Source organism: Natrix helvetica, assembly GCF_964273705.1.
Source record: "Natrix helvetica genome assembly, chromosome: 8".
Taxonomy (NCBI): Eukaryota; Metazoa; Chordata; class Lepidosauria; order Squamata; family Natricidae; genus Natrix; species Natrix helvetica.
This window is the reverse complement of record NC_138559.1, coordinates 20,794,912-20,821,205: the sequence shown is the minus strand read 5'-3', so window position 1 is coordinate 20,821,205 and position 26,294 is coordinate 20,794,912. Positions and strand designations below refer to the sequence as shown.

At 42.6% G+C, this 26,294-nt stretch overlaps 2 protein-coding genes across 5 annotated transcripts in view; both read left to right on the top strand.

Moving 5' to 3' along the window:
* The window catches only part of ADAMTS8 (ADAM metallopeptidase with thrombospondin type 1 motif 8), a 489,092-nt gene that overhangs the window by 256,356 nt on the left and 206,442 nt on the right, over nucleotides 1-26,294 (top strand). The window lies entirely within an intron of this gene.
* Nucleotides 3,205-26,294, top strand: part of APLP2 (amyloid beta precursor like protein 2) — a 57,307-nt gene continuing 34,217 nt past the window's right edge. For 3 of the 4 annotated variants that reach the window (XM_081960881.1, XM_081960882.1, XM_081960880.1), the window contains exon 1: nucleotides 3,206-3,366. In XM_081960881.1, coding sequence (XP_081817007.1) covers nucleotides 3,232-3,366 — 135 coding nt within the window. In that variant the 5' untranslated portion in view covers nucleotides 3,206-3,231. Of the gene's footprint in view, nucleotides 3,367-26,294 lie in introns of all 4 variants that reach the window. The other variant, XM_081960883.1, reaches the window with a different exon arrangement.

The following is a 26,294-nucleotide window of genomic DNA, read 5'->3' as shown; positions in this document are numbered from 1 at the left end:
CAGGTAAGTGCAGGATGCCCGCACGGAGGCTCTGGGAGAGCGAAAAATGGGCCTACTGGAACTACCAGACGCCTGGAAATGTGCCCATTTCCAGCCTCGGGAGCCTGGACGAGTCCATTTTTGCCCACCTGGAGGCGCAAAGAAAACCTCCGGAGTCTGGGGAGGGTGAAAACACCCACCCACCCCCACCATGGTGCAGGAAGCCAACTAAGGCCACACACCCATGGACACACCCACACAGCAACTGGGCAGAAAACCAGTTGTTAAAACTTTTCAGTCCCAACCCAGTAAGTATCTCCTACACATGTACCTTTGCAACATGGATGTATGTACAGCAGTGTCTCATCGTCACATGACTACATTTTAAAACATTTTTGCTGAAAACTAACACTTGCCACCAGGTTTGCTTAATGACTGGCACAAAACAGGTCATAAAATTGGGTCAGTCATGCGACTGACCGGTTTTATGACCATTATGGCATACAACCACATTGGGCAGGCTCCTTGGTCATGTTAAGGATTACCCATACCTATATGTGATTTTCTTTTGGGGGGGGACATTTCTGTTAAGCATTGTCATAAATCTTTATCTATATAAGTTTAAGCCACATTTATGTGTTGTCTCGGAGACAAATCTTCTTTCTTTCCGTAAAGGCTGTCCTTTATACTCTCTCTATAGACATTGGTTGCTGATGATGGAATTAGATTGGAAACACAGATAGTCCTCGATTTACAGCCACTCCTGAGACCAAAACCCTAAGCTTTTATAAACTCATTTACTTTTTCAGAGAAAGATGAAATGATTCAAGTTGCAATAATAAAACACTAATTAGGGCTCAGCCAAGAAAGATGGCACTCTCTTACATCTGCCTTTTAATGGGCTTCTGGATTATTGCAACCTACATCAGATAAGAGAGTTTAAAGGTAAAGGTTCCCCCACACATTTGTGCTAGTCGTTTCCGACTCTAGGGGGCGGTGCTAATCTCCGTTTCTAAGGTGAAGAGACAGCACTGTCCAAAGACATCTCCATGGCCATGTGGTTGGCATGACTCAACACCGAAGGCGCATGGAGCACTGTGACCTTCCCACCAAAGTGGTCCCTATTTTTCTACTTGCATTTTTTACCTTCTGATCAACAAGCTCACCGTCTTAGCCAATGAGCCACCACGTCCCTAAACCCTAAAAGGGTTTAGGTGCCCATAATTTCTCTAGCAACCTTGCAATTCCTTCCAGCTGCCCTAAGTCGCTTTGATATAAGATGGGCAGCAAATAAATTTAATAATTAAATAAAGTGGGCTATTTGTAGATGCAATTTCAAGCAAGAAAACCAAAACAAAACCCTTTCCCCCCAACCCGGCTGTGATTGTATTTCCATCTGGCAATGACCTAATGCAGGAAAAAAAGGACGATTTTTTATTTTTTTATTACTGAACGTCTATGGAGATTCTCAGCCATCCAGGTCACGGTTGTCCCAAAGCTGCTTTTTTTCAAGAGGCAACTGGACTTTCTGGTTTTTCTTTGAAGATGTTTCACTTCTCATCCAAGAAGCTTCTTCAGCTCTTACAGGACAGTGGGGAATGGAAGGATTTATATTCCTTGCAGACAGCTGGTCATTTGCATCCCTTTAGCGGGTCATTAAGGTCACCTGGAGTTTATTTGTGTCCTCAGGGTTACCTGAGTGGTGCAAATGGGTGTGCAGCCTTCTTGGAACTGTTGAAACTGCTCCTTCCAAGAAGGAACTTTCAATGCTTGTTGTTGTTAGTTGCGAAGTTGTGTCCGACCCATCGCAACCCCATGGACAACATTCCTCCAGGCCTTCCTGTCCTCTACCATCTTCTCTACAGTCCATTTAAGCTCACGCCTACTGCTTCAGTGACTCCATCCAGCCACCTCATTCTCTGTTGTCCCCTTCTTCTTTTGCCCTCACTCTTTCCCAGCATGAGGCTCTTCTCCAGTGAGTCCTCCATCCTCATCAGGTGGCCAAAGGATTTGAGTTCCATCTTCAGGATCTGGCCTTCTAAAGAGCAGCCAGGGTTGATCTCCTCTAGGACTGACTGGTTTGATCGTCTTGCAGTCCAAGGGACTCGCAGGAGTCTTCTCCAGCACCATAGTTCAAAGGCCTCCATTCTTTGGTGCTCAGCCTTTCTTATGGTCCAACTTTCACAGCCATCCATTGCAAATGGAAAAACTGGAATTCATTTGCTACTACTGATAAGCATTGTGAAAGTCTGTATAGATTCTCACTCATCCAGGTCGTGGTTGTCCCAAAGATGCTTTTTCAGGAGGCAACTGGACTTTCTTGTTTTTTGTTTGAAGATGTTTGCTTCTCATCCATGAAGCTTCTTCAGCTCTGACTGGATGGTGAAGAATGGAAGGATTTATATTCCTTGCATGCAGCTGGTCATTTGCACCCTTTTAGCTGGTTGTTGAGGTCATCTGGAGGTTTAGTAGAGGAAAAATTGCAGACTACAGGAACCATTTGCACCACTCAGGTGACCCTGAGGACACATATAAACCTCCAAGTGCTTCAAGGATCCTCTAAAAGGATGCAAATGACCAGCTGTCTGCAAGGAGTGCAAATCCTTCCATTCCCCACCATCCAGTCAGAATTAAAGAAGCTTCTTGGATGAGAAGTGAAACGTCTCCAAAGAAAAACCAGAAAGTCCAGTTGCCTCTTGGAAAAAAAGCACCTTTGTCTTTACTGATGTTGGCATTATTTATATTATTTGCATAATTTAATTATAAATGGAATATGAATAAATTTAATAAGTTTATATAAATTTATTTATATAAATAAATTTAATACTAATAAATAATATTCATTGTTTAATGCACCGTTGTAAGGAACAGAAAATCGATCTATGCGGTGCTGGAAGCTCGTAATCCATCAATAATCAATGAAATCAAAGCTCCAGCTTCGTCCTGGTCCTGTCTTGTTGCGGGTAGGAGGGCGCAGAACGCCAAACTCCCTCGAAGTCCTCCTGATTGGTTCCTGTAAAAAGGGGGCCGGGCGTGATGAAAGAAAAAAAGAAAGCCCCCTCAGCCTTCGTTTGCTTCTTGGCTGAGCGCACTGTCTGTCTTCTTAGCTCCCGCCTCCTCGTGGCCCGCTTAGCCAACCTAGCGACGAGAGGGCGGTGCGACCGTCCGGCTCCTCCCCCTCGCTGACGAAGGAGCGGCTGGTGGCGCCGCCGCGGTCTCCGCGCGGCAGTTGCTCCTGGGCGGCGTCGCGGGATGGAGGCGTTCGGGACGGCGCGGACGGGGAACGCTCTCCGGGCGGCGGCGATGGGGTGCTGCGGCCGGTCGCTTCTGTGGCTGCTGCTTCTGTGTCTCGGGAGTCCCGCGGCCACGCTGGCCGGCTACATCGAGGTAGGCGCGGGGCTACATTGATGGTCATCGGGACCCCCCCCCCTCTTTGCCCGAATGGGCTGGTCGAAGCCTCCCGTCCTGACTTGGAGGGCGCGACCATCACCCGCCCGGAAAGGGGGGGGCAGCGAAAGGTCGCTTTTCTCTCCTTGGACGGTCCCATTTGGGGAGAGGGGTGTCTTTTCCTTGCATGGGGGATGTGTGTGATTTGCACGGCTGCTCAGGGACGAGGAGACCCTCCCCCGCCCTCCATGCTGGCTCTGGGCGAGGGTCTCTCCTCTTTCTGGATGCCCCGCTGGGTGGCAATGAAACCTGGGTCTCTTTCGGTCGTTAATTGGTCCCGTCGTAGGTCCCGGTGCAAAAGGCTCTGTAGTGGCTCGGAGGTGTTTTAAAAACTAGGATTCCCTTTCGCGCATTCCCACCCCCAAAGCCCTTTCCCGGCTGCTCTTCCCCGGTTCTGCAGCGTATCTCCCACCTGCAGTTCCCTTTTCCTTTTGCTTTCCGCAATCCTCTGGCCTCCTGGAATGCACAAACACACACACGGTCACACTCCGGGGATTGCATATGTACCTCTATAGATATATATGTATCAAAAGGCGAGTGGGTTGCAAAACTACATGTATATATAGGTATGTATGTGTAGTGTATATTTGTGTATGTGTAGACAGATTGGTAGATGGTAGATATAGATATGCAGAGAGAGAGAGAGAGATAATATAAATCGAAATAAATATATAGAGATAGATTAGATTGAGAGAGAGGGAGAGATGTGGATATAGATATAGATATAGACAGATAGATTAGATAGATAGATAGATAGATAGATAAGATAGATGTGAATATGGATATAGATATAGATAGATATATAGAGAGAAATATATAGAAATAGATTATAGATAGATGGATATGGATATAGAGAGACAGATGTAGGTTTGTAGATGTATAAAATCAGACAAGGGAGTTGTGTGTGTGTGTGTGTGTGTGTGTGTGGTTCTGCAACCCACTTGCCTCCTGTTTTTTATATAGGTATGTACACATCATCCATCATTTTAGCCATTGTCTATCCACTGCAGGTTGAAGGCCTCTTCCGCATGTTTCCAGCTAATATGGTGCTGACATACACACATATACATATACAATGTGCATATGTACTCAGGAAGTGCTTGTTACAAAACTCTGTGTGTGCATGAGTATGTGTGTGTACATGGGATGTATCTTATCTATCATATATCTATCCACCCATCCATATATCCCATACACACACACACACACACACACACACACACACACATCCCCTAAAATGCCTAAAGCCATTTCCCAGCTTTGCACCTTCGGGTGTCCCCCCACCCCCCACCCCCAACACTACAAAGGTGGCTTTTATGTCCCCTTTTCAGGCAGTTCAAAAGCATCTGAGGGAAGAAGTAGCAGGAAAGTCTCCTGTTTTTTACTCCTTCGTCTTTCCATCCTGCTAGTTTTACCAGGCTTGTCAGGATGACAGATAAGTGCGAGGCAGAGGTGGGAAGGCCCGGATGTTGGTGCACACCGACGGATTCCCTTGTGGGCTTTCACAGGGTAGTGGTGACGAAGAAAAATGCAATTCAAATGAATGAATCCTTGTTTAGAGGAATTGTGTCTGTGTTTGGGGGAGGGGGAGAAGAGAAGTTACCTGTTTCTGTAACATTCCTAATGTCCTTTCTAACCCAGACTGAACAATGCTGCAGCATCAATCCTTCTCCCGAATCTCCTTGAAAAATCTACTTTTGCACTTTCCTGGAGGCAAAATATTTGCATTTTAATGGATCTGCCAGGACTTGGTCCCCCTGGTTTCGCTCTCTGTGTTGACACAAATCTGATCTGTTTATAGCTCTCTCGCTTTTTAAACCAAGCGTTTTATATTTATTTATTCAAAGTTGTTGTAATAATTTACTAAAATAACCTGGCCAAATTCAGTTACTGGATTGCACTTAAACTACTGCCGTGGCTGTTCAGTGGAGATCTTGTACCGAACAGCCAAGCTGGCTCCTGATTTTGGTTTCTTCCTCTCCCCCCCCCCCCTCTCTTCCCCGGCCCCTCGGGCCATTTTATAACCCGATTTTGCCTGTGTTTGTGAAAGCAGTTTAGGGTTCTCTCCCATTACAGATATCCTCATGGGTCTGTTTTCTGTGGAGATGTATGGAAAAGGCACGGCATTGTGTGCTTTATAAAAGCAAAGGTTTGCTGGAATCCTTTCAGGGACGATACTAATTGGGCAGTTGAATGCAGTTTGTTTTTCATGAAGCTTTTAAAATAAGTGGTAGAGCGCTTTATCAGCAAAGGTTCGGGTGGTATACGAAGCATTTGCATTTGCTATCCAGAGATTGGTTACAGAGTTAATCGCCCTGAGTCTTTTGTTTTACCTTGTATGTATGTGCGGATATATTTATGAGGACTGACCTCTGCATTCTTGGCAAGGGAACAAGAAATCTGGTTTCAGATCAGTCTAGATTAGAAGCTTGCATTAGCATCTGTTTCATTAACCTGATGATATCTGGTGAACAGAGCTTGACTGCTTTCCAGTATCGGCTGCCTATTGCATTGGCTTTCAGGTTTCAGATTTACCGGAGAGTATAATTAAGGCATGCCAATAGGGTTACTCTTTAACTGAGAGGATGCTTGGCCTCCCTTAAATCTGCCTTAAAGCTTATGGAAGACATTCCAGACCCCAAACTGCGTAGGGCTAAAGAAGAAGTAGCAGTCTAATTCTCAAAATGAAACACCTCTCTTAAAATGGAAGCTCTTGCTATTAACAGTTCTCCAGAGCGTGGAGAAATAACTTCCCAACCATACGGCCCTCCTCACACCTTGCAGAGCTAATTCTTCATGCCATGCTTGAAATATTCTCAGGAGGTTCTGCTTATGAAGATGATGACCTTATGCAACAGATCTCTGTAGAATATTTGAACTGAATGATGGGACCCTCTTCGTGTTTTGTTCTTTTAAGATTTTGTGGCACGGTACAAAAACCTGTACTCTTGATAATTTTGGCCTACATTAATTTCAGTCCCTTTCAGGGCTAATTCTTCATACCACACTTGAAATATTCTTAGGAGGTCCTGCTTGTGAAGGAGGTCCTTATGCAATATATCTCTGTGGAATCTTTGAATTGAAGGTAGACTCTTCTTCCCGTTTTGTTCTTGGAGGTCCTGTGTGGCATGGTGCACATCCTTATAATTTTAGGATGATGGATTTTTTAAATCTTATTTTCTGGAACTTGGCCGGAGGAGGATTTGGTTCTCCCCCAGCATTTGTCTGCAACGTGGTTACGATTCAGTGGTGGTAGTTTGAAGACCACACTCAAAAATTGTCCAGCTAGGTTGATAGCGTGGCACGATCGCGATGCCGGATTCTAGCAAAAGCCCCTATTGGGTTGCTTGGCACGGGTAACGTGCCAATGGAGAGCTGTCATGCTACTTCCTGATGGGGAGATTAAATATCTGCACCTGTTAAAACCTTCCAACGGTATGGCATTTCCCCTCTTTGACCAAAATGCACACTCAGCTGCTTGTGCATATCCTGTCTGGATGCCGTCTCTCGCGATTATGAGCTGATGGCATGAACTCTATTTCCTTCCTGGGTAGCTTTGATTTAGAAAGAAACTCAAGCTGAGATTGCTTTCCTAGGATTTAATAAAAGGGTGTTGTATTTTTCTCCCCCTTAGGTTCACTGATTTGGCATAAGTGTGTTAGGTAGATTTTTCACCTTGTATTCTCGGCTAAGAAATCTCTGGCAGCAAGTCGGGCATTAATCTGTTTAACGTTACTTCATCCTCTGTCTGAAAGCACATGTATGTGAAGCTTAATCCTGCATAAGTATTCCTAGCGTACATTCCTGGTTTTGCTGCTTCATTTATGAATATTAATAACAATTCCCTCATTTTTTTTATTAGAATGTTTCTGTTTCAGATGCAATACCCCAGCACGGTTTACGAGGCCTTATTGCATTCATGGTATTTATATCCTGTTTTCTCTGACAGCCTTAGAACAGGATTTTTTTTTTTCTCCTCTTCATGTTTGACGTTGGAAAGATTTTTGTAAAATATAGTAGTCTGAGCTGAGTTTTGTGGCCAACTGACAATCTCATGGGGACTTTTTGGTCACAACTGAACCCTTTGATCACCATAAACAGTTTTAAAATGTGATAACAGAGCTAGGATTCAGTAAAACGAAATATTATTTACATTTGAAAAAAAAACACTTTGAATTAGACTGCAGTTCTAAATCACCCTGGGCATAACATCACCTGGATAAAAATTGGCCAGCTCTCTAAACCTGTTGAAGGCAATGGATATGGGATAAAGTCTTCCATGAAATCAAATAAAATCAAACTGAATTTCTTTTAGTTTGTTCAGGAGGGAGGCTATGCGGTTTTTCCAGAGTTTCTGGGCTAGATATAGAATTATCTATTAGCCAAGTGTGATTGGACACACAAGGAATTTGTCTTTGGGGAATATGCTCTCAGTGTACATAAAAGAAAAGATACATCTTCAAGAATCTTAAGGTACAACACTTAATGATAGTCATAGGGTACAAATAAGCAATCAAACCATGCTAGGAAACAATCAATATAAATCGTAAGGACTCAAGCAACAAAGTTGCAGTCCTACAGTCATAAGTGGGAGGAGATGGGTGATAGGAACGATGAGAAGATGAATAGTAATATTAATGCAGACTTAGTAAATAGTTTGACAGTGTTAAGGGAATTATTTATTTAGCAGAGTGATGGTGTTTGGGGAAAAACTGTTGTGTCTAGTTGTGCTCTATAGTGTCATTTTGAGGGTAGAAGTTGAAACAATTTATGTCCAGGATGTGAGGAGTCTGTAAATATTTTCACAACCCTCTTTTTGACTGGTGCAGTGTACAGTTCCTCAGTGGAAGGCAGGTTGGCTGTGGTTTGCTTTTTTTCTGCAGTTCCAATTATCCATTGAAATCTGTGTCTGTCTTGCTGGGTTGCAGAACCAAACCAGACAGTAAAAGAGGTGCAGATGACAGACTCAATAATTCCAGACTCAATTCACAGGTACCCGCCAGTTGGCTTTGCTAGCTGGGGGGCTTATAGGAGATGTGTATCAGTAGCGAGTGGAAGCCGTGATAAACCTTATCTCTGCTTCCTTCTGCATTGGTGCTGCCCCAGAAAAGTATTCGCTGTTGCAAACTGAAATCCAAGACTAGATCAAATGAACCAAACTGGATGTTTACCAGCTGGGGCTATTAATACAGTTTAGAGCTGTCATGAAATGGAGATTAGCTCCCATGAGACAGGATCATTTATACTTGGGAGTGCTTTGAAGAGGTTGCATTCAAATGGTTGACCAAGAGTTGCTGTTTTTATTTGGGAGCGCCTTGTTTTCTCTACGTGGCCTGTCTCGTTTTAATTGACTACTTGTGCCCTGAAATCTGCAAGATGGGCATCCCAGCAAAAGAAGAAGAAGAGTCCAAATTAGGGATAGCGGTTTGGGTACATGTGTAGAAATAGCTTCACATTGCTTACCTTGACAGCACCGTGCCTAGGTCTTCCCTTGCAGTTACACGTTTCCAGTATGAGCAAGCGGATTATGTTGACTTCTGAACAATTTGATGACTCCGCTGGCACACAATGGTCCTAGTTGGGAGGGAGAATCAAGCAGGGAATTAATTTGCACTCACTGTGTAAACACAAAGAGGGCAAGGTCTGATCTGCCCCCCCTCTCCCATGCCTTTGAGCGTTATCTGGCCTTTCCTAGATGAAAGCTGCCAGTTGGAGGAGATTCCTGTACTATAGGCAGAGCATAATAAAGTACAGGTAGTTCTCGACACAGTTGGCTTAGTGACTGTTCAGCAGCTCTGAAAAAAGTGGCTTCTGACCTATTTTTCACACTTATGACCAGTTTATCACCTGATCAAAAGTCAGATGCTTTGTCAACTGACTCATATTTATGACAGTTGCAATGTTCCGTGGTTACGTGATAACCTTTTGTGACCTTCTTATTGGCAAAGTTAACGGGGAAGCCAGATTCGCTTAAAAACTGTGTTAAGTGATTCGCTTAACAACTGTAGCTAAAAAGGTAATAAAATGGGGCAAAACTCACTTAGCAAATGTCTCACTTAGTAACATAAATTTGGGGCTCAATTGTGGTCGTAAGTCGAGGATTACCTATAGCTAGTTTGAACTCTGCATGTGTAGGTCTGGTCATTCGTTCCTGTTTAGAATTATATCTTAACCTTAACGGAAATTGTGGTTAATTATTACAGTTTTTAAAAACCCTACTAGTTGGGTTAACAGTGCATTGTTAGCAAATTAGCTTCCTGATGAAGTGTTGCCTTTTTGGAAAGATGCTGGAAAGATAGCCACAGCGGAAGACGGATGTCCCATCAAAAATGCGATGTGTAGGTTAATCGGGCTTTCCAAATCAGAAATTTCAATTTGTTTATGGCCCTTAGCTGCCTACTTTAAGCATTCAACCTCTTTTATAACACACAGCTCATTATGTTCAATTGCCTAATAAGTTTTGAGCCAGTAACTTTACCCTTGAAGTATTACAAGTGATGTACAGCTCTTGCGTATCGCTTCATTAGTTCCCTTTGCACTGGGTGCATTTAGGTTTTGTCCCCATTCTTAAGAAATTCTGTTTTTTACTTCCTCTTACCCTAACTGCATCTTTCTCCGGTTGTGATCCAGACTGGTCCTAGGCAGTCTCCAAATATGTGTGTGTGTGTATTTTCGTAGATTTTCACGGGTGTAGGCATGCTGGTCTTTTTGTATTCGGGTCTTTTCCCGTGTAAGATTGTTACACAGGAAAAGACCTGAATACAACAAAACCAGCATATATCTATCTATCTATCTATCTATCTATCTATCTATCTATCTATCTATCTATCTATCTATCTATCTATCTATCTATCTATCTATCTATCTATCATCTATCTATCTATCTATCTATCTATCTATCTATCATCATCTATCTATCTCTGTCTGTCTGATCTATCTATCTATCTATCTATCTATCTATCTATCTATCTATCTATCTATCTATCCATCTTATATCTTACTTGTCTGTTTTCCTACACCTCATTTGAGTTTCCATGGCATCATAAATTGTAAGCCAGTCTTCATGTCTCTCAATGCGTCAGTCGTTGCCTTAGCCTACCATGAATTGTTTGAATTTTTAGCCAAGAGCCTAAGAGTTCTCACCGATGAAAGCTTGAGTTAGGACCAGGGCCAACATTTTTGGCTGCTCCGCTCCAGTCTTCGGAAGTTTTAGAAGAAGTCGAAACAAACAACCTTTTGTTCAAGTGGTGAATAGTATGAACATAGATGGGTTCAGTTCCTCAGCAGGCTTTTAATTGTTTAATTTAACATCTACAACCTGATTTCGATACGGCTGTGACGCAAGAGGTGTGCCGGCATAAAATGTCTTCGTGATTTGCTCCCTAGTTCTGCGCTGCGTTTGCAAGTGAACGATTCGCTGGTGTTGCATTCTTTAAGGAATTAGTGAAGAAATATTCCTCATATTTTGGTGTCTTATTACAAAGTGACATTGTTTTGTAAGATCATAGTGGGAGATAGGAGTAACTAAGAAGTTAAATGCCCCAACAGATCTTAATATCACAATAGAAAATAAACATTATTACAGCTATTGAATGTTCCATCACTCACCTGATGACATCTCTTTCCCTTTCTTTCTTTCTTTCTTTCTTTCTTTCTTTCTTTCTTTCTTTTTCTTTCTCTCCCTTCCTCCATCTTTCTCTGTCTCTCTTCCCTCCCTCCCTCCCTTTCTTTCTCTTTCTCTCTCCCCCTTTCTCTTCCCCCCTTTCCTCTCCCTCTCTTTCTCTCTTTTTCTTTCTCTCTCTCCATCCCTCTTTTTCTTTCTCTCCCCCTTTTTCTTTCCTCCCCCTCTCTTTCTCTTTCTTTCTCTCTTCCTCCCTCACACAGACATGGTTCCAAACAGAATTACCCAGGATTGTCAAACAATTTCCAGCTTAGGCAACAGACTTAGCCTTTTCTGAGGCCCTAGCAATCTTCTTTGTAGTCTCTTGTGTCTGCTTTGGGCTGAAGTTCAGTCAGAGCTAATTCCTTTCCACCAGATTTGCTCACACCTCTGAAGCCTCTGGGTGCCTCCCCTTCACCATCCTGCTGTTTGCAGCCATCGAGTTTATTTTCCTGCCCATCATTATTTCTCCTTTGCCCTCCTTAGCGTTTGCAGAGCCAGACCCTGTTGAGAGCAGCAGTTGCCAGCTTGGCTGAGGTCTGAGCGAGGTTCTATGAGCCAAAAATGATTAGACAAAAATTCCTCAATAACAGCCCCCCCCCCATTTCTTTTATTAAGTTGTGAAGGTTTATCCTCCACGTAGGAATCTGAGGTGCCCCATCCTATCAGCATCCTTCTACCTGGCTTTTACCAGATATAACCGATTAGGGCAATGTTGTGGCCGGCCAGCAGATTCGGGCAGTGAGGAGGTTGGGAAGGAACCTGGGCCAATCCTGGAGTCTTGGGAAGGCTCTGTGTCTGAGGCAGAGAGGGGGCCAGGGCCGTCTGACAGTTATCAGCTGCCTTCGGAGTCAGACATCAGTGAGGCAGACGGACAGCTGGAGCCTGTTCCCAGTGTGCGCATGTGCAGAGTTGCCAGACGAAGGGAACAGCTAAAGGACAGGGGTTGACTTGGGAGTAAGGCCACAAGTGGACAATGAATGGCCCCTCCCAGAGGAAATAAAAGAGGAGCAAAAGGGGAGTGGAATTTGCAGGAGACGATTAGTTCACTTAATTGGTTCGTGACTCTCCGAGACTTCTTGCCAAGTTCTGCAGAGATCGGCCTGGCAGCTCTCCAAGCCAGATAAGGTCTGTGACTGTAAATCCTCCCTAGAAAGACTTTGCTGGATGTGAATGAATAGACTTCACAATAAATTAATAAAAGGGGACGAAGAGCCCTCGTCCGAGCCTTCCCCAGACTCCAGGACTGGCCCGTGTTCCTCCCCAAACTCCTCACTGTCCAAATCGGCTGCCAGTTCCTCTGGCCATTGGTAGGCCACAACACGCAGCACTATGGGCAGGTCCTTTGCTGTGCCCAGGCCTTGAGTTTCGAGACCTCTGGCTTAGACTAACTAGAATACGCACTCCAAACAATTAACGTTTGTAGGAAATGCTACACTTTTGAATGTTGTTGATCGCTAGATCTTGATCACTGCTGTGGTTCTGATAAGAACGATTGCCGTTTGAAATTTTGTCTAGGAAGATCAGTTGTACGCCACATTTCACCACTGAATTGGCTTGGAGAAGGAAATGGGAGGAGACGCTTAAGTTGAGTAAAACAGGATTTGCTCTGATTTACAAAGCTAACCCACAAAGCTTCCTCTGTTGAGGGCCAAACATGAACCAGGCAGCTTAGCGGTTTCTCTTCCTTTTTGAACAAATCTCTAGCAGCCCCAATGCAAAATAGCGCAGTTCTTCTCATCGTTGGCTACGCCCGGTTCTATCCTTTTGTGCCTTTGTGCGTTGTTATTTGGTTTCCCTGATTGACATCTTATGCTGCTCACTATAACACCTGGTTCATAAAGAAATCGTTCCATCCGAGCCTTGCAGCATCGCTGGGGATAACGGAACTGCAGAGAGCGAAGCAAAATTAGGTTAGACGCCATCACCAGAGAGTGTTCAGACTCCTGTTTAGAATTACAAGGTTTTCTCCACTTTATTACAATGGGAAATAGAGATCTTGAGCAGGAGATTAATGGCTGGTCCATACCAATCGATGCCTGTGTGGCCCAGGACAGTTCGAGGCACTCCTCATGTAAACAACTATTTTCAAAACCCCATTCATAAAAGTATTTAATCAACATTTGATGCCGTTGTCCAATAGAATGCGCCACTGGTGATTACATCTATGCATTTCAATTAATCAACATATTTCTGCGGCCAGTGCCATTTTCCCTTAGGGAATTAGACATTTGCCTGCAATACTGCATTCTAATCACTGCCACCACCACTCCTAATGCAACATCTGAGCATCTATAGCCATAGCACTTAAGACTTATATACCGCTTCACTGTGCTTTACATCCCCCTCTAAGCCAGGGGTCACCAACCTTTTGGACCACTAAATTCATAATTTTAAATCCCACTGACCACTAATATGAATTTTTAAAAAGAAGATAAATAGTATTTAGTGCAATATAAAAATGCAACTAGTTTTTCTATGGGCCACTAAGATTTTATCGCAGACTACCAGTGGTCCACAGACCAGCAGTTGGTGACCGCTGCTCTAAGCAGTTTATAGAATTAGCCTCTTGCCCTCCACAATCTGGTCCTCATTTTACCGACCTCAGAAGGATGGAAGGCTAAGTCAACCTTGAGCCGGTCAGGATCAAACTCCGGGCAGCGGGCAGAGTTAGCCTTGCAATACTGCATTCTAACCCCTGTGCCATCAGAGCTCTTGGTATGTGACTCATTGTGAATGATTTTACAGAGCAGAGCTCTTGTCTATTATATTATTTTGTCAGAGCCAAAGTAAACATTCACATTTAAGCCCGTAACTTGTTGCCAGGGCTTTAACTCCTGCCATTTTTAAATGTCTGAGCATGGGAAACACACACTGTCCTTGTCATCTTTTGATCCAGTGTGGTCAAGTGTAAATAAACCAGCATTGAAATTTGTTTGATATACTGGTACTCTTCGGCTTAAAACCATTAGTTCAGTGACCGTTCAAAATCACAACAGCATGGATAGAAACGACTTACAACCAGCTCCGATATTTACACAATATCATAACATCCCCCCACAGCCACGTGACCAGAATTTGGGTGCTTGGCAACCAGCCCGAACAGGTTGCCCTTGACTTACAACAGTTCATTTAGTTACAACGGAACTGAAAAAAAAGGTGACTTATCGTTTTTCACACTTACAACCGTTGCAGCATCCCTGGGGTAACGTGATTTAGAATAACAGGGAGTTGGAAGGGACCTTGGAGGTCTTCTAGTCCAACTTCCTGCTTAGACGGGAAACCCTACACCGGGGATGTCAAACTCGACTTCATTCAGGGCCACATCAGGGTTGTGTTTGACTTGGGGGGGGGGGCATGGCTGGTGTGGGTGTGGCCAGCTAGACATCACTTGTGTCGGGAGCGCCTGTGGTGGACTGAGTGCTCTGCAAGGGAAAATGGAACTCGGGGGCGGCGGTGTGTACTCTGTTTTCGCTGGCAGAAACACCGTGGACCGGTCCTTTGTTGTTTCCAGGGCAGCCCCACGGGCTGGATCTAAGCGCCCTGTGGGCCAGATGTGGCCCCTGGGCCTTGAGTTTGACACCCCTGCCATACACCATTTCAGACAGATGGTTGTCCAATCTCTTCTGAAAAACTTCCAGAGTTGGAGCATTTATAACTTCTGGAGGCAAGTTGTTCCACTGATGAATTGTTCTAACTGTCATGAAATTTCTCCTTAGTTTTATATCTGGATTCTTGACAATTGGTTCGTATTTATGACGGTCACAGTGTCCTGGGGTCTTGTGGCAAGAAAGGTCATAATACGGGGCAAAGCTCGCAACCAATTTCTCACTTCTCACAACATAAATTATGGGCTCCATTGTGGTCGTAAGTCGAGGACTGTATTTACAGTGGTTGCATTGTCCTGGGGTCATGCGATTGCCATTTACAGCATTCCAGCTTCTGACTGAATCAATGGGGGAAGGCTGATTCACTTGATGACCCAGTGATTCATATAACAACTGCAGTGATTCTCCTAACGATCAAAAAGATTGCAAAATTGGGTGCGACTCACTTACCAGCTGCCTTGCAAAGGAGTGGAAATTCTGGCCCCGTTTGTGATCATCTCTGTCTTTGTTTGAGGGGCTGGAATTCAGTTCCAGCTGCTCTGTTTTATCTTACTGGCATGAATGCAGATGTTTCTTAGTTGCCCATATCTAAAGTAACGAGGGTTCCAAGTAACAAACCCAACGCAATCAAACCTCTGAGGCATAGGTGTTCCTCAAAGTACAGATTTATTAGGCATGTCATATTGGTACATCTAAGCGACATGGTGGCTCAGACGCTGAGCTTGTCGATCAGAAAGGTCGGCAGTTTGACGTTTCGAATCCCTGGCTCCGCATAACGGAGTGAGCTCCTGCTACTTATTCCGAGCTTCTGCCAACCTAGCAGTTCTTGAAAGCACGTAAAAAATGTGAGTAGAAAAATAGGAACCACTTTTGGTGGGACGGTAACAGCGTTCCGTGCGCCTTCGGAGCTGCAGAGGATGACCAAAATTAGCGTAAAAATGGGGCAGTAAGGATTCCTTGTGAGCAAAAACTAGGCCAGCAGCGGGAAACGGTAGCCAATCTGCTCTGATAATTGGAAATTGCCATCTGAAAACAAGCCTGTTAGGCCGGCTGACCTGTTTTTTTTGCCAGCAAGCAAGGAAAAAGATGATTTTTTAAAAAACATGCTGGCATGATGAGCAAGCTTGTAAAGAAGGAGACAAGGATATTGAGTGGCACAGCTTGCGATGCTATGCCCTGCTTTGCTAGCACTCCCGTGCTAATGCTGGTTAAGAGTTTCTATAGCCCATTTTTTCTCCACTTCAGAACTTTTTAAAGCTGTGTGGACTTCAACGCCCAGAATTCCCCAGAGAGTGGAGATGCCTGGAGAATTCTGGGAGCTGACACACATCTTTTAAAGTTACATTTCTTCAAACACACCTTTAAATTGACGGCTCTGTCAAGATGGAGAAACACTGCTATAATAGAACGTTGCAAGAGGTATAATACAATATATTCTGACCTACACAAAATGTTTTCAAAAATGGGTTTGCACACGTTATTTACCCTGTTTCCCCGAAAATAAGACCTCCACGGATAATAAGCCCAATCAAGCTTTTGAATGCACACACTAAAATAAGCCCTCCATGAAAATATTGCAATCCAGCAGCAGCCGTGAGTGAGGTGACCACACTCAACGCCTTCTGCACCTCGAAAATAATAAGACCTCTCCAAAAATAAGACCAAGCACTTATTTTGAAGGTCAAAAGAAAATAAAACCCTGTCTTATTTTCGGGGAAACACAGTATATCATAGTCCATTGCATTAAGCTACAGTTGTGGACTACAAGTACAGTTTACAAGCCACAGCGGACAAACTTACACAACATGCTGAGACGAAAGCAAGCAATCCACACTAAGGCTTAACTAATGTGTAAATCCGGTTTATTGTGCCTTGGTTTAAAAAGTATGGTTTAGTGCAACATAGGAATCTAAACATAATACTATATTTCTGCTTGGATAAAGACATAGCAAGGATTATCTCTGTTTTCCGGAGAGTTAAGGTCAGATGTTATGGTAGCATTGAGCCCTCTATAGTTAAAGGGTGTACTGATTACATAAATTACTAAGTCCATTTTATTGCACAACTGCTTTGAAGTAATCACACAAGTGTTTACCGAAGGCTCTTAAAACTGTGCTTCCAGCAACCAAACAAAACTCGTAAAAATGAACGCCCTTTTGCCAAGATGGAATCAATTCCTTGATTTTGTCATGTCGTTAAGCAGAAATTGACATTAGTCTTTGGAGAATCTATCCTTTAAGTATCACAACAGCTCTAGCAGCCATAGATGGTGCTTCTGATTACATAATTCAAAGAATTGTCTCTGGATTAGCTGTTTTAAGGTCAAAAATAAAGCTGATCTCCTCAACTTTGAAGACATGTTTCTTCCAAGTCCTGGAGCTGATGAATTCATTTGTGTTGAGGAAGAAGAATCTGTGAAACAGCAACAATTCTCCCCACTTAATAACATGATGAAATGATTAAAAGCCTATTATAACTATGTCTAAATAGTTATGGTAAAGGTTCCCCTTGCACATATATGCTAGTCGTTCCCAACTTTAGGGGGCGGTGCTCATCTCCGTTTCTAAGCCGAAGAGCCAGCGCTGTCCGAAGAGGTCTCTGTGGTCACGTGGCTGGCATGACTCAATGCCGAAGGCACATGGAACGCTGTTCCCTTCCTACCAAAGGTGGTCCCTGTTTTTCTACTTGCATTTTTATGTGCTTTCAAACTGCTAGGTTGGCAGAAGCTGGGACAAGTAACGGGAGCTCACTCCGTTAGGCGGCGCTAGGGATTCGAACCCCTGAATTGCCGACCTGTCTTATCGACAAGCTCAACGTCTTATCCACTGAGCCACCGTATCTAAATAGTTAGAATAGATGATCAGCCATATAGGGAGCCTTGGGGAACACCAGTGATAATTCATTCTGGCATCTATAGGGTCATTTTGGCACCACAATTGTATAGATCCAAAATTACAATTAATTCAACAAAGATGATTATTTTGTGTTCCGCCGTATGAACATCTGCCTCTTTTTAGTGACAAATTGATGGAATTTAGCTTAATGGACAGAGAAGCACTGCTCGGAAGCCGTATGACAGAGTTTTAAGGCTCTGTTTTGAACAAAAATGATTTCACGTAATAATTTTGTCTCTGGAAAGGCTCGTCCTTTTTGTAGACTATCGTGCTCTTTTGAAAGTTTCAAGGCCTCTGTCTGGAACAGGAGAACAATAAAAGTGAAAATGGTTCGCTTCTCTGTCTTGTTTCTGTATTTTCTACTGGAATTTAATTTTGTGAGATGGTCAACAGATATAGGGCTTGTAAATCAGCAAAGCAATATGAACCTACCAGGAATAGGGTAAGTGGAGATGAATTTTCCTTGGTTCCTGAGTAGTCTTGTTTCCTGTATGTTCAAATTCTCATGGACACCATCTCTAAATGAAAGAATTTAGACCTGAAATATGGAATTTCCAAACATGATTACTCACCTTTTATGAGCAGCTAAGAGCTATGTGGTGGCTCAGTGGCTAAGACACTGGGCTTGTCAATCAGAAAGGTTGGCAGCTCGACGGTTCGAATCCCTAGCGCCGCATAACGGAGTGAGCTCCCGTTACTTGTCCCAGCTTCTGCCAACCTAGCCGTTCGAAAGCACGTAAAAATGCAAGTAGAAAAGTAGGGACCACCTTTGGTGGGGCGGGAACAGCGTTCCGTGTGCCTTCAGTGTTTAGTCATGCCAGCCACATGACCACAGAGACGTTTTTGGACAGCGCTGGCTCTTCGGCTTTGAAACGGAGATGAGCACCGCCCCCTAGAGTCGGGAACAACTAGCACATATGTGCGAGGGGAACCTTTACCTGTAAGAGCTACGTGAAACATCTGTGGGAGGGTTCTCAGGCTGAATGATTGTTGAATGTTTTGTGACATTATTAGGCAGACTTCTTTGACTTAATGAACAATGTAAGCACTGTAATTTCTTTCGCGAATTAGTTGTTCGCGATTCCCGTAGGAAGGCACGGTGAAGCTGAACATTAACAATCTGCAGTGACCTTGATTGAATATTCAGACTTTGTCAGTTAATTCAGTAGGTAAACATTGGCTTCAAGAGTCCAAAGTAAATGGCACTTCCAGTTCCTTGCCCCAAAGGTCAAGTACAAAAAAAGAAGAAATGAAGAAGAAGAAAAAATCAGTAGAGTTGGAAGTTGCTGTAAGTTTTGAAGGAGCTGATTGTCAGCAACATGTTTATTATACTGAGATGCTTTAGCTTAAGAGACAATTAAAGAAGCCAAAACAATATCTATGAATCATTTGGAGTCCTAAATCAGATTTATAGTGGCATAAGCTTTCATGGACTGTAGCTCTCCTCCCCAGCATTAAACTGATGTTAATGCTTCCCTGTATATTAGCAGAACTTCATGTGATTTTATAATGAAAAAAAAAGCCTACCAGAATTTCAAGGTGAGGGGTACACCTGTCAAAGTGAAGCCTACTCAGAAACGTTGAGTTGTTGTCACACGGCAGTAAGCTTTCATTCATTAAAAAGAAAAAAAACGCCCAGAGACTGTTGTGTTTATCTAAGATTTTCTCTAGAGTACGGCTTTAAACCACATCCAACTCACTCTCGCTGCCCAGGGCTTTAATTTTAGAATTAATGGCTTTCATTCGCCAGACTCCGCTGTCTTCAGGCTTTCTAAGATTGATCATAAGTGAAACCATGGCGTTAGTCTTAACTCTAGAAATCAAGGGAAGGGACTTAAAGCAAGCTCGAGATGACTCATCGGAGGTTCGCCATTTAAATTCAGAAGCAAATACTGGCCCGGTGTTATCTGTCTTTTCCAGATCTGACTGCTAATAATAATAACGCTTCCTTTCTTGGACGCCTGCCCCATGAATCGTATTGTAATTTTCAGTAATGTGGGATTTTTAAAATAAAAACTAAAAACAAAGCAATAAGACTTGGATGAACTGTTCATCTGCAGATCCACTGCTTGCTGTGTCAGGCATTAAATCAGTCTTCCAGAGTTCAGGGGAGTTATCTGCTAAATTAAAGCAAAATAATAATAATAATAATAACCCAGGAAAAATAGCTCGGAAACCACCACCCAGCTCCTCTTAAAAAATATATATTAGGGAACTGTTAAAAGTGCAAGTGAGGCTCCCTTGTTTGTTCGAAAATTACCAAGCAAGGTTTTAAAAGTGTGCTACTCACCTGTTCATACCTCTTACGAAAAGGAGTTGCTTTAAAAAGGATTTGGCAGATGAACTGAAGCTATAAATCAATTTTTTTTCAATATTCCATGAATGACACAATAGCAATAGTTGTTCTGACCTAGGTTTCCTGATACAGTAAAAAGCACATGCTTAGTCCCCCAAACCCTCTTTCTATTTCAATGGCTGTGAATTATGTTCATTCGCAGCCCTTAATGAGTCACAAATAGTTTGTAAAGAGTCTGACAGAAGTCTGCCAAAGTCTTTCGGGATAAGGCTGATAAGCACCTACCTTTATTTCCCTTGAAACGCTGCCGAAGACCGAATTGGCAATTAGCTTGCAAGGACGCACAGAGCAAAAAGTCAAAAAAGGAGCTTCAGAATTTAAACCGACTAGAATGAACAGTTATTTCCTGCAAAGGCTCATATGCCTTTGCTCCTCCTTTATGTCCTATGGGAAGGGCCAATCACCTCCAAGCCTTACTCCAAAGTTATCCCTTTTGTCTTAACTGTTCTTGCCTTCTGGCAGCTCTGTGCATGCGCGCACTGGGAACAGTCTCCCCCTGTTCCTCTTCCTCGCTGATGTCCAGCTCTAGAGGCAGCACATAACTCCCAGATGACCCTGGCCCCCTCTCTGCCTCCAACGCAGAACCCTCATCCGAGACTTCTCCAGATTCCAGGACTGGCCCATGTTCCTCCCCAACTTTCCCACTGTCCGACTTTGCTGCCAGCTCTGCAGGCTGCTGGTGGACCACGACAATAGTACTTAGATTTATATATGCTTCATAATGTTTTACAGCCCTCTCTAAGCGGTTTATAGAGTCAGCATCTTGTCTCCAACAGTCTGAGTCCTCATTGACCTCAGAAGAATAATAGGCTGAGTCAACTTTGACCCAGTCAGGATCGAACTCCTAGCAGCGAGTAGAGTTAATATCAACCCTGAAGCTGGCCATTTTGAAGCTTCAGCATTGCCATACTGGAGCGGAGGGGTAGGGAGGAGGAGTAGAAGTAGCTGGGGTTTTGTAGCCAAAACAAAATACTTTCTCCTGGGAACCAAGGACATTCCCACAGGTGGCCAGAAAGACAGAGAGGAGGAGTGACCAGGCAACCGGATGGCTCCTTGATTGGATCATGTGACTGATTGATTGGGAAAGGGAGAAAACTTTTAATTAGGTGAAAATGTAGGAACTTTCAGAGTCAGTTTTCACCAGGTTGTGCCAATATGATATATCCAGTAAAACTATTATTTACGGAATCTACCTGGCTCAGAGTTTGGGATGCATTGTTTGGAACTCTGACAATTAGCCTGCAGTACTGCATTCTAACCCCTGCACAACCGCTATACACATTTGTAGGGAATATTTTCTTCTCCTCTGTACTATTAGGGTAGAGATGGATTGTTAGAAGCATGGGAATCAGGTTTTTGGCCTCTTGTAAGAGATGGGGTGGGAGAATCTAATGGAGAAATATATCTGGGACTGCCAAAAAGACTGAATTACATCAGTATAATAAAGACATTGCTGGAGCTTCAGTTTATTGAAATAGATCGAGGCTGCAGGAATATATTTAAGTGAGAGCTGAAGGTTGTTTGGTTCTTAGAAAAGTCTTGGATTGAACCCAACTGAGTTAAAATTCATGACTTATTCTCTAGAAGATCTTCAGTACAATATAATAGTTCAGGGGCGTTTCTTAATACTCAGGTTGGGCTCAGTTTGTTTTCTGATTCATAAAAGAATGTCTTAACGTGATTAATTGGACAAGAATGGCTGAAATGAGTTTTGTTGTCTGAGTGATCAGTAACTGCTCGGTATCAACTAATAAATGGAAATCTGTTCTCATCTTGGCTTTGCCTGTTTATAGGCACTCATAGTGCCGGCTTTAATATTTCATGGCATTTCCTCTTTGGAGCCATAATTGCTGCTAATTTGGGCCCTGAGTCAATATTTAGAATGCCTCTTCAGGTGCCTCCTTTAAGTAAGGTACAGTCACTAAGTTGCTATCAGTTAAAGGGCCTTGTCTGTGTTGGTCCCGCTGTGTGGGAATGCAGCGCCCTCTAGAGATGATTAGCTGATATTTCTCTTAATAGCACTTTAGCTGTAGGTTACTGTTGCTTCTGGGTTGAAAGGATTAGCTGGTGACATCAGCATTGCCAATTGGGGGCATCTTTCATGTCCCCATTAATGAGTGTAGGTAACCCCTTTTGTATTTCTGAACCCCTTTTCAGTTAGGTTGTACTATGAGCCACGATGGTACAGTGGTGAGAGTGCAGTACTGCGCACTACTTCTGCTGACTTCCGGCTGCCTGCAATTTGACAGTTCGAATCCCACCAGGCTCAAGGTTGGCTCAGCCTTCCTGTCTTTCCGAGGTGGATAAAATGAGGCCCCAGATAGTTGGGGGCAAGAGGCTGACTCTGTAAACCGCTTAGAGAGAGGGCTGTAAAGCCCTGTGAAGCGGTATATAAGTGTAAGTGCTATTGCTATTTTAGGTCAATTGTTTCATCTGACATTCTGTTGCTTGGCCTGCCAACACAATTCTATTGTTGCTGTATTGCATTCCCAAATCGTTTTTCTTCTGTGGACACCCAGAGAGCTTGCTGCTAGCCAACTCATAAATAATGTAAAATAAATAGTGACATAAGTACATTTTTCTCAATATAATTCTGATATTTAACCAATTAGAAGATGTCAAATTGAGTGTTTGCTTTGACTATCCTTTTTTTTTCTTTTTTGGCAATTTCTGGCTGAACTTATATCCAAGTCCTATTGGAAAGGTGTCAGTTGAGAAAGAAAGCATTGCAATCCCACGAGCATGCTTACTCTTCATGTGGTAAACTACCTTTAAATATAGCATTCTGCACAAGTAGCCTTTGACCTACAACCGTTTGTTTAATGACTATTTGAAGGGCACTGCAACAAAACTGGCTTATGATGAATTTTCACACTTAGAGCCACGGCCACATGATCAGTATTTCCATTTTTGCAATCTTCCCAGCTGGATTCCAACAAGCAAAGTCGAGGGAAAGCCAGATTCACTTAACAACTGGGTGATCCACTTAACGGGGGCAAAGAAAGGTCATAAAATGGGTCACGTGTCACTTAACTGCATGGCTTAGCAATAGAAATAGCATTTAGACTTATATACTGCTTTGCGGTGCTTTACAGCCCTCTCTAAGTGGTTTGCAGAGTCGGCATATTGCCCTAACAATCTGGGCCCTCATTTTACCCGCTGAGTCAACCTTGAGTCTGGTGGGATTCAAATTGTTAAATTGTAGGCAGCCAGCAGTCAGCAGAAGTAGCCTGCAGTACTCCACTCTAACCACTGTGCTACTGAGGCTCTTAATGGAGGCTCTCAATGGAGCTTCTGTTTCCATCTGTAATCGTAAATCGAGGACCACCTGGGTTTAACTCAATCTTGGTCTAGCTGTTGAAATAAATTAAAATCAAATCATGAGGACTGCACTAGGAAAAAGAAATAGTTTTAAAATTCACATTTAGCTTTACTGGTTGTGGTCGAGAGCCATATAAAAATAGATAAAGCATACATCTACGAATACAATGGACAGGCTAAAACTGTAAGAATATTTGTAAGACAAAAATGAACAAAACGTAATTGACAGTTACTCTTTGGCTGAATACCTCAACCCCTGCTTTTGAACTGAGCGTTCTCAATTTTGCACGCTTCCACTGTAAATGCCATTGTGATGTAGGTTCTATTAATTTCCTTATCTCACAGAGCAGCCCTAGTGTCCTATTCCATTGGAATTACTCCATTATCTCTTTATAGCTTCCACCAAAAATTAACAGCAGATTCAATCGCTTAGTATCGCTGTCAAATAGGTTGCACATCCTTCATTTTTCAGAGTGTGATAAATAATCTAGATTTTACAGTCGGGCAAGAATTGTAAGAAGAGAGCATATGAATTATATTTCTTCTCTCTAATGGCAGAACCAATTATTATATAAAATGCACTTAACATATCCAGCTAAAAGGAAGGAGATCTGGTTGTAGAAAAGAAATAGCCAGTTCTTCTAAATAATTAGCTAATTTTTCCTAATATGCAGGTTTAAAAATCCTTCTCTGTTCTCTCCAAGAGAGAAATTCTTTGGGACAGAAGGAATTCCAAAGATATTATGTAGAAATATGGAATGAAGGTTTTCCATTAGAAAAATCATACAATTGGCGTGTTGTCTGCTTTTCTCATGTTCTTAGAATATTATAGAATAAAAAAGTTGGAAGAGACCTTGGAGGTCTTCTAGTCCAACCCGCTGTTCAAGTTCAAGGAGACCTTATACCACTCCAGATAAGTTGTTGTCCAATCTCTTCTTAAAAACTTCCAACGATGGAGACCCACAGCTTCTAAAGGCAAACCATTCCAGTGATTAATTATTCTAATTGTCAGGAAAAGTCTGCTTATTTCTAGGTTGGTTCGCTCCTTAATTAATTTCCATCCATTGCTTACTGTTCTGCTTTCAAGTGATTTGGAGAGTAGATTGATCCAGCTATCACGACACCCTTAGTCCTTCATTTCATTAAAGAAAACATACCCTATTCCTGCAACTGTTCTTCATACATTTTAGCTTCCAATCCTACAATCATCTTTATTTAATTCCGGGCAAAAATTAAATATTTGCTCTGGCGAAATAATCACTTTATTTCCTTGGTCCAAGAAAGGCCCACAATAATTCATTTGCAATTGGCTACTTCTTCATGGCAGTTGGTTTAGTAACAGTAATAACAAGAATCTTGTTGAAGCTTAATGGAAATAACATGTTTCCAGAAGCAGTAAATCGTTGAAAACTTTGTCCAAGCACCAAAAATTAATGGCCTGCTGTAAAAAAATCCCTGGAAAGGGAAATGTTGAAAATAAAAGAATCAGAAGTATAACCCTGAGATTCTAGCTTATGAATCATGGGGGAATTTAATTGTAGGCTTTATGAAGGCAATTCTTCTGATGCATTTCTTATGTTCAAACACAGGTGGAATAACAATAAATTAAACAACGCCAAGTATGTACATTCGTTGCACGTATACCTTCATTATGGATGCTTCTTCACTCAACAGATCTTTTCTGGGGTTTTTTTTTTGGGTGGGGGATCCATGAATCTGTTTGTCCTCGTTAGGTAATTAAAACATCTTGAGGATGAGTGACTAAGTTAGCTGATTCGCTTGTGAATAAACCTCTATAAAATGTCACTATGGCAACACGTCTCCAGTGAGATGCGAACCCTTTGAACAATCTGAGGAAGAATGGTACCTTTCCTTTGGTTTCTGTGGTGATGAGCTGAAGCGAGGCCAAAATTAAACACTACAACTCCAATGTTTAAACATGCAGCAGCCTCGTGTTTGTACAAGACTTACCACCTTGGTTCAGAATGTATTTTGGAGGAGCAGCAAATAGGCCGAATCGACTGCTTTGCTTCCTGTTTTTTAATTTTGCCATGCAGGTAGCACCTTCAGAGAAGAAGTAGCGTTCTAACGTAGAAAAAAAAAATATGACCCTTTGGAATAGAATATATAAACACTTTGCATGCTGTAATTCAAAGTCCAGGAGGCTATTTTTGCACAATGCAGTATATGAGTACCAAGGTTAAAATTCTGAACACACCCTGTCTCCTGTTTCTGTTGGCACCGAATGCTGTTCCACCCACTCTTTCTAAAACATTTTTATTTGCTTGCTAACATGCTGTGAAGACTGTAGGTGCTTGTGCTCTTTTGGTGTCTGGATTATTCCAGATGGTTCTAGGCCCGTACAGCAGTAGACCAACATATGGAAGGATCCAGCTAATAGGCTTTGAAGGCAGAAATAAGAAGGGTCTTCTTTGCTGTTATTTTTTTAACAGGTTAAGAGAGTTGGAAGGGACCTTGTAGGTCATCTAGTCCAATCCCCTGCCCACGGAGGAGACCCTACACCATTTCTGACAGATGGCAGTCCAATTTCTTCTTGAAAGCTTCCAGTGATGAAGCTCCCACAACTTCTGAAGGCAACTTCTGTTCCGTGGGTTGATTGTTACGTTTTATTTAGATGCAGCTTTTCAAAACTATATTGGAGAATTGTAATGGAGAAGCTGAGGCCCAAAAGAACCATCTTCATTGATCATTTTGGGGGATTGGATTCCTTTTAATCCATAATCCTTAAGGCAACAGAGAAGACATCTTCTAGAGTTATTAAAACTCTAGAGACATTAAAATGGGACTCCTCTAGTCAAGGGTTGGTGAAAAGGCTGGATTGTCCATGGATAGTTTGCCTGGGTCCAGGCATGGCATGGATTGCAGGATGGATTTTAAAAAGATGCTTTTTTTTTAAAAAAAAAGGATTTTAAAAAATTTAAATCGATTTTTAAAATTTAAATTGCTTTTTTTTATTTTTATCAAATTTATTTTAATAAAATGCTTTTGGGGTAAAAATCTATCTAGAG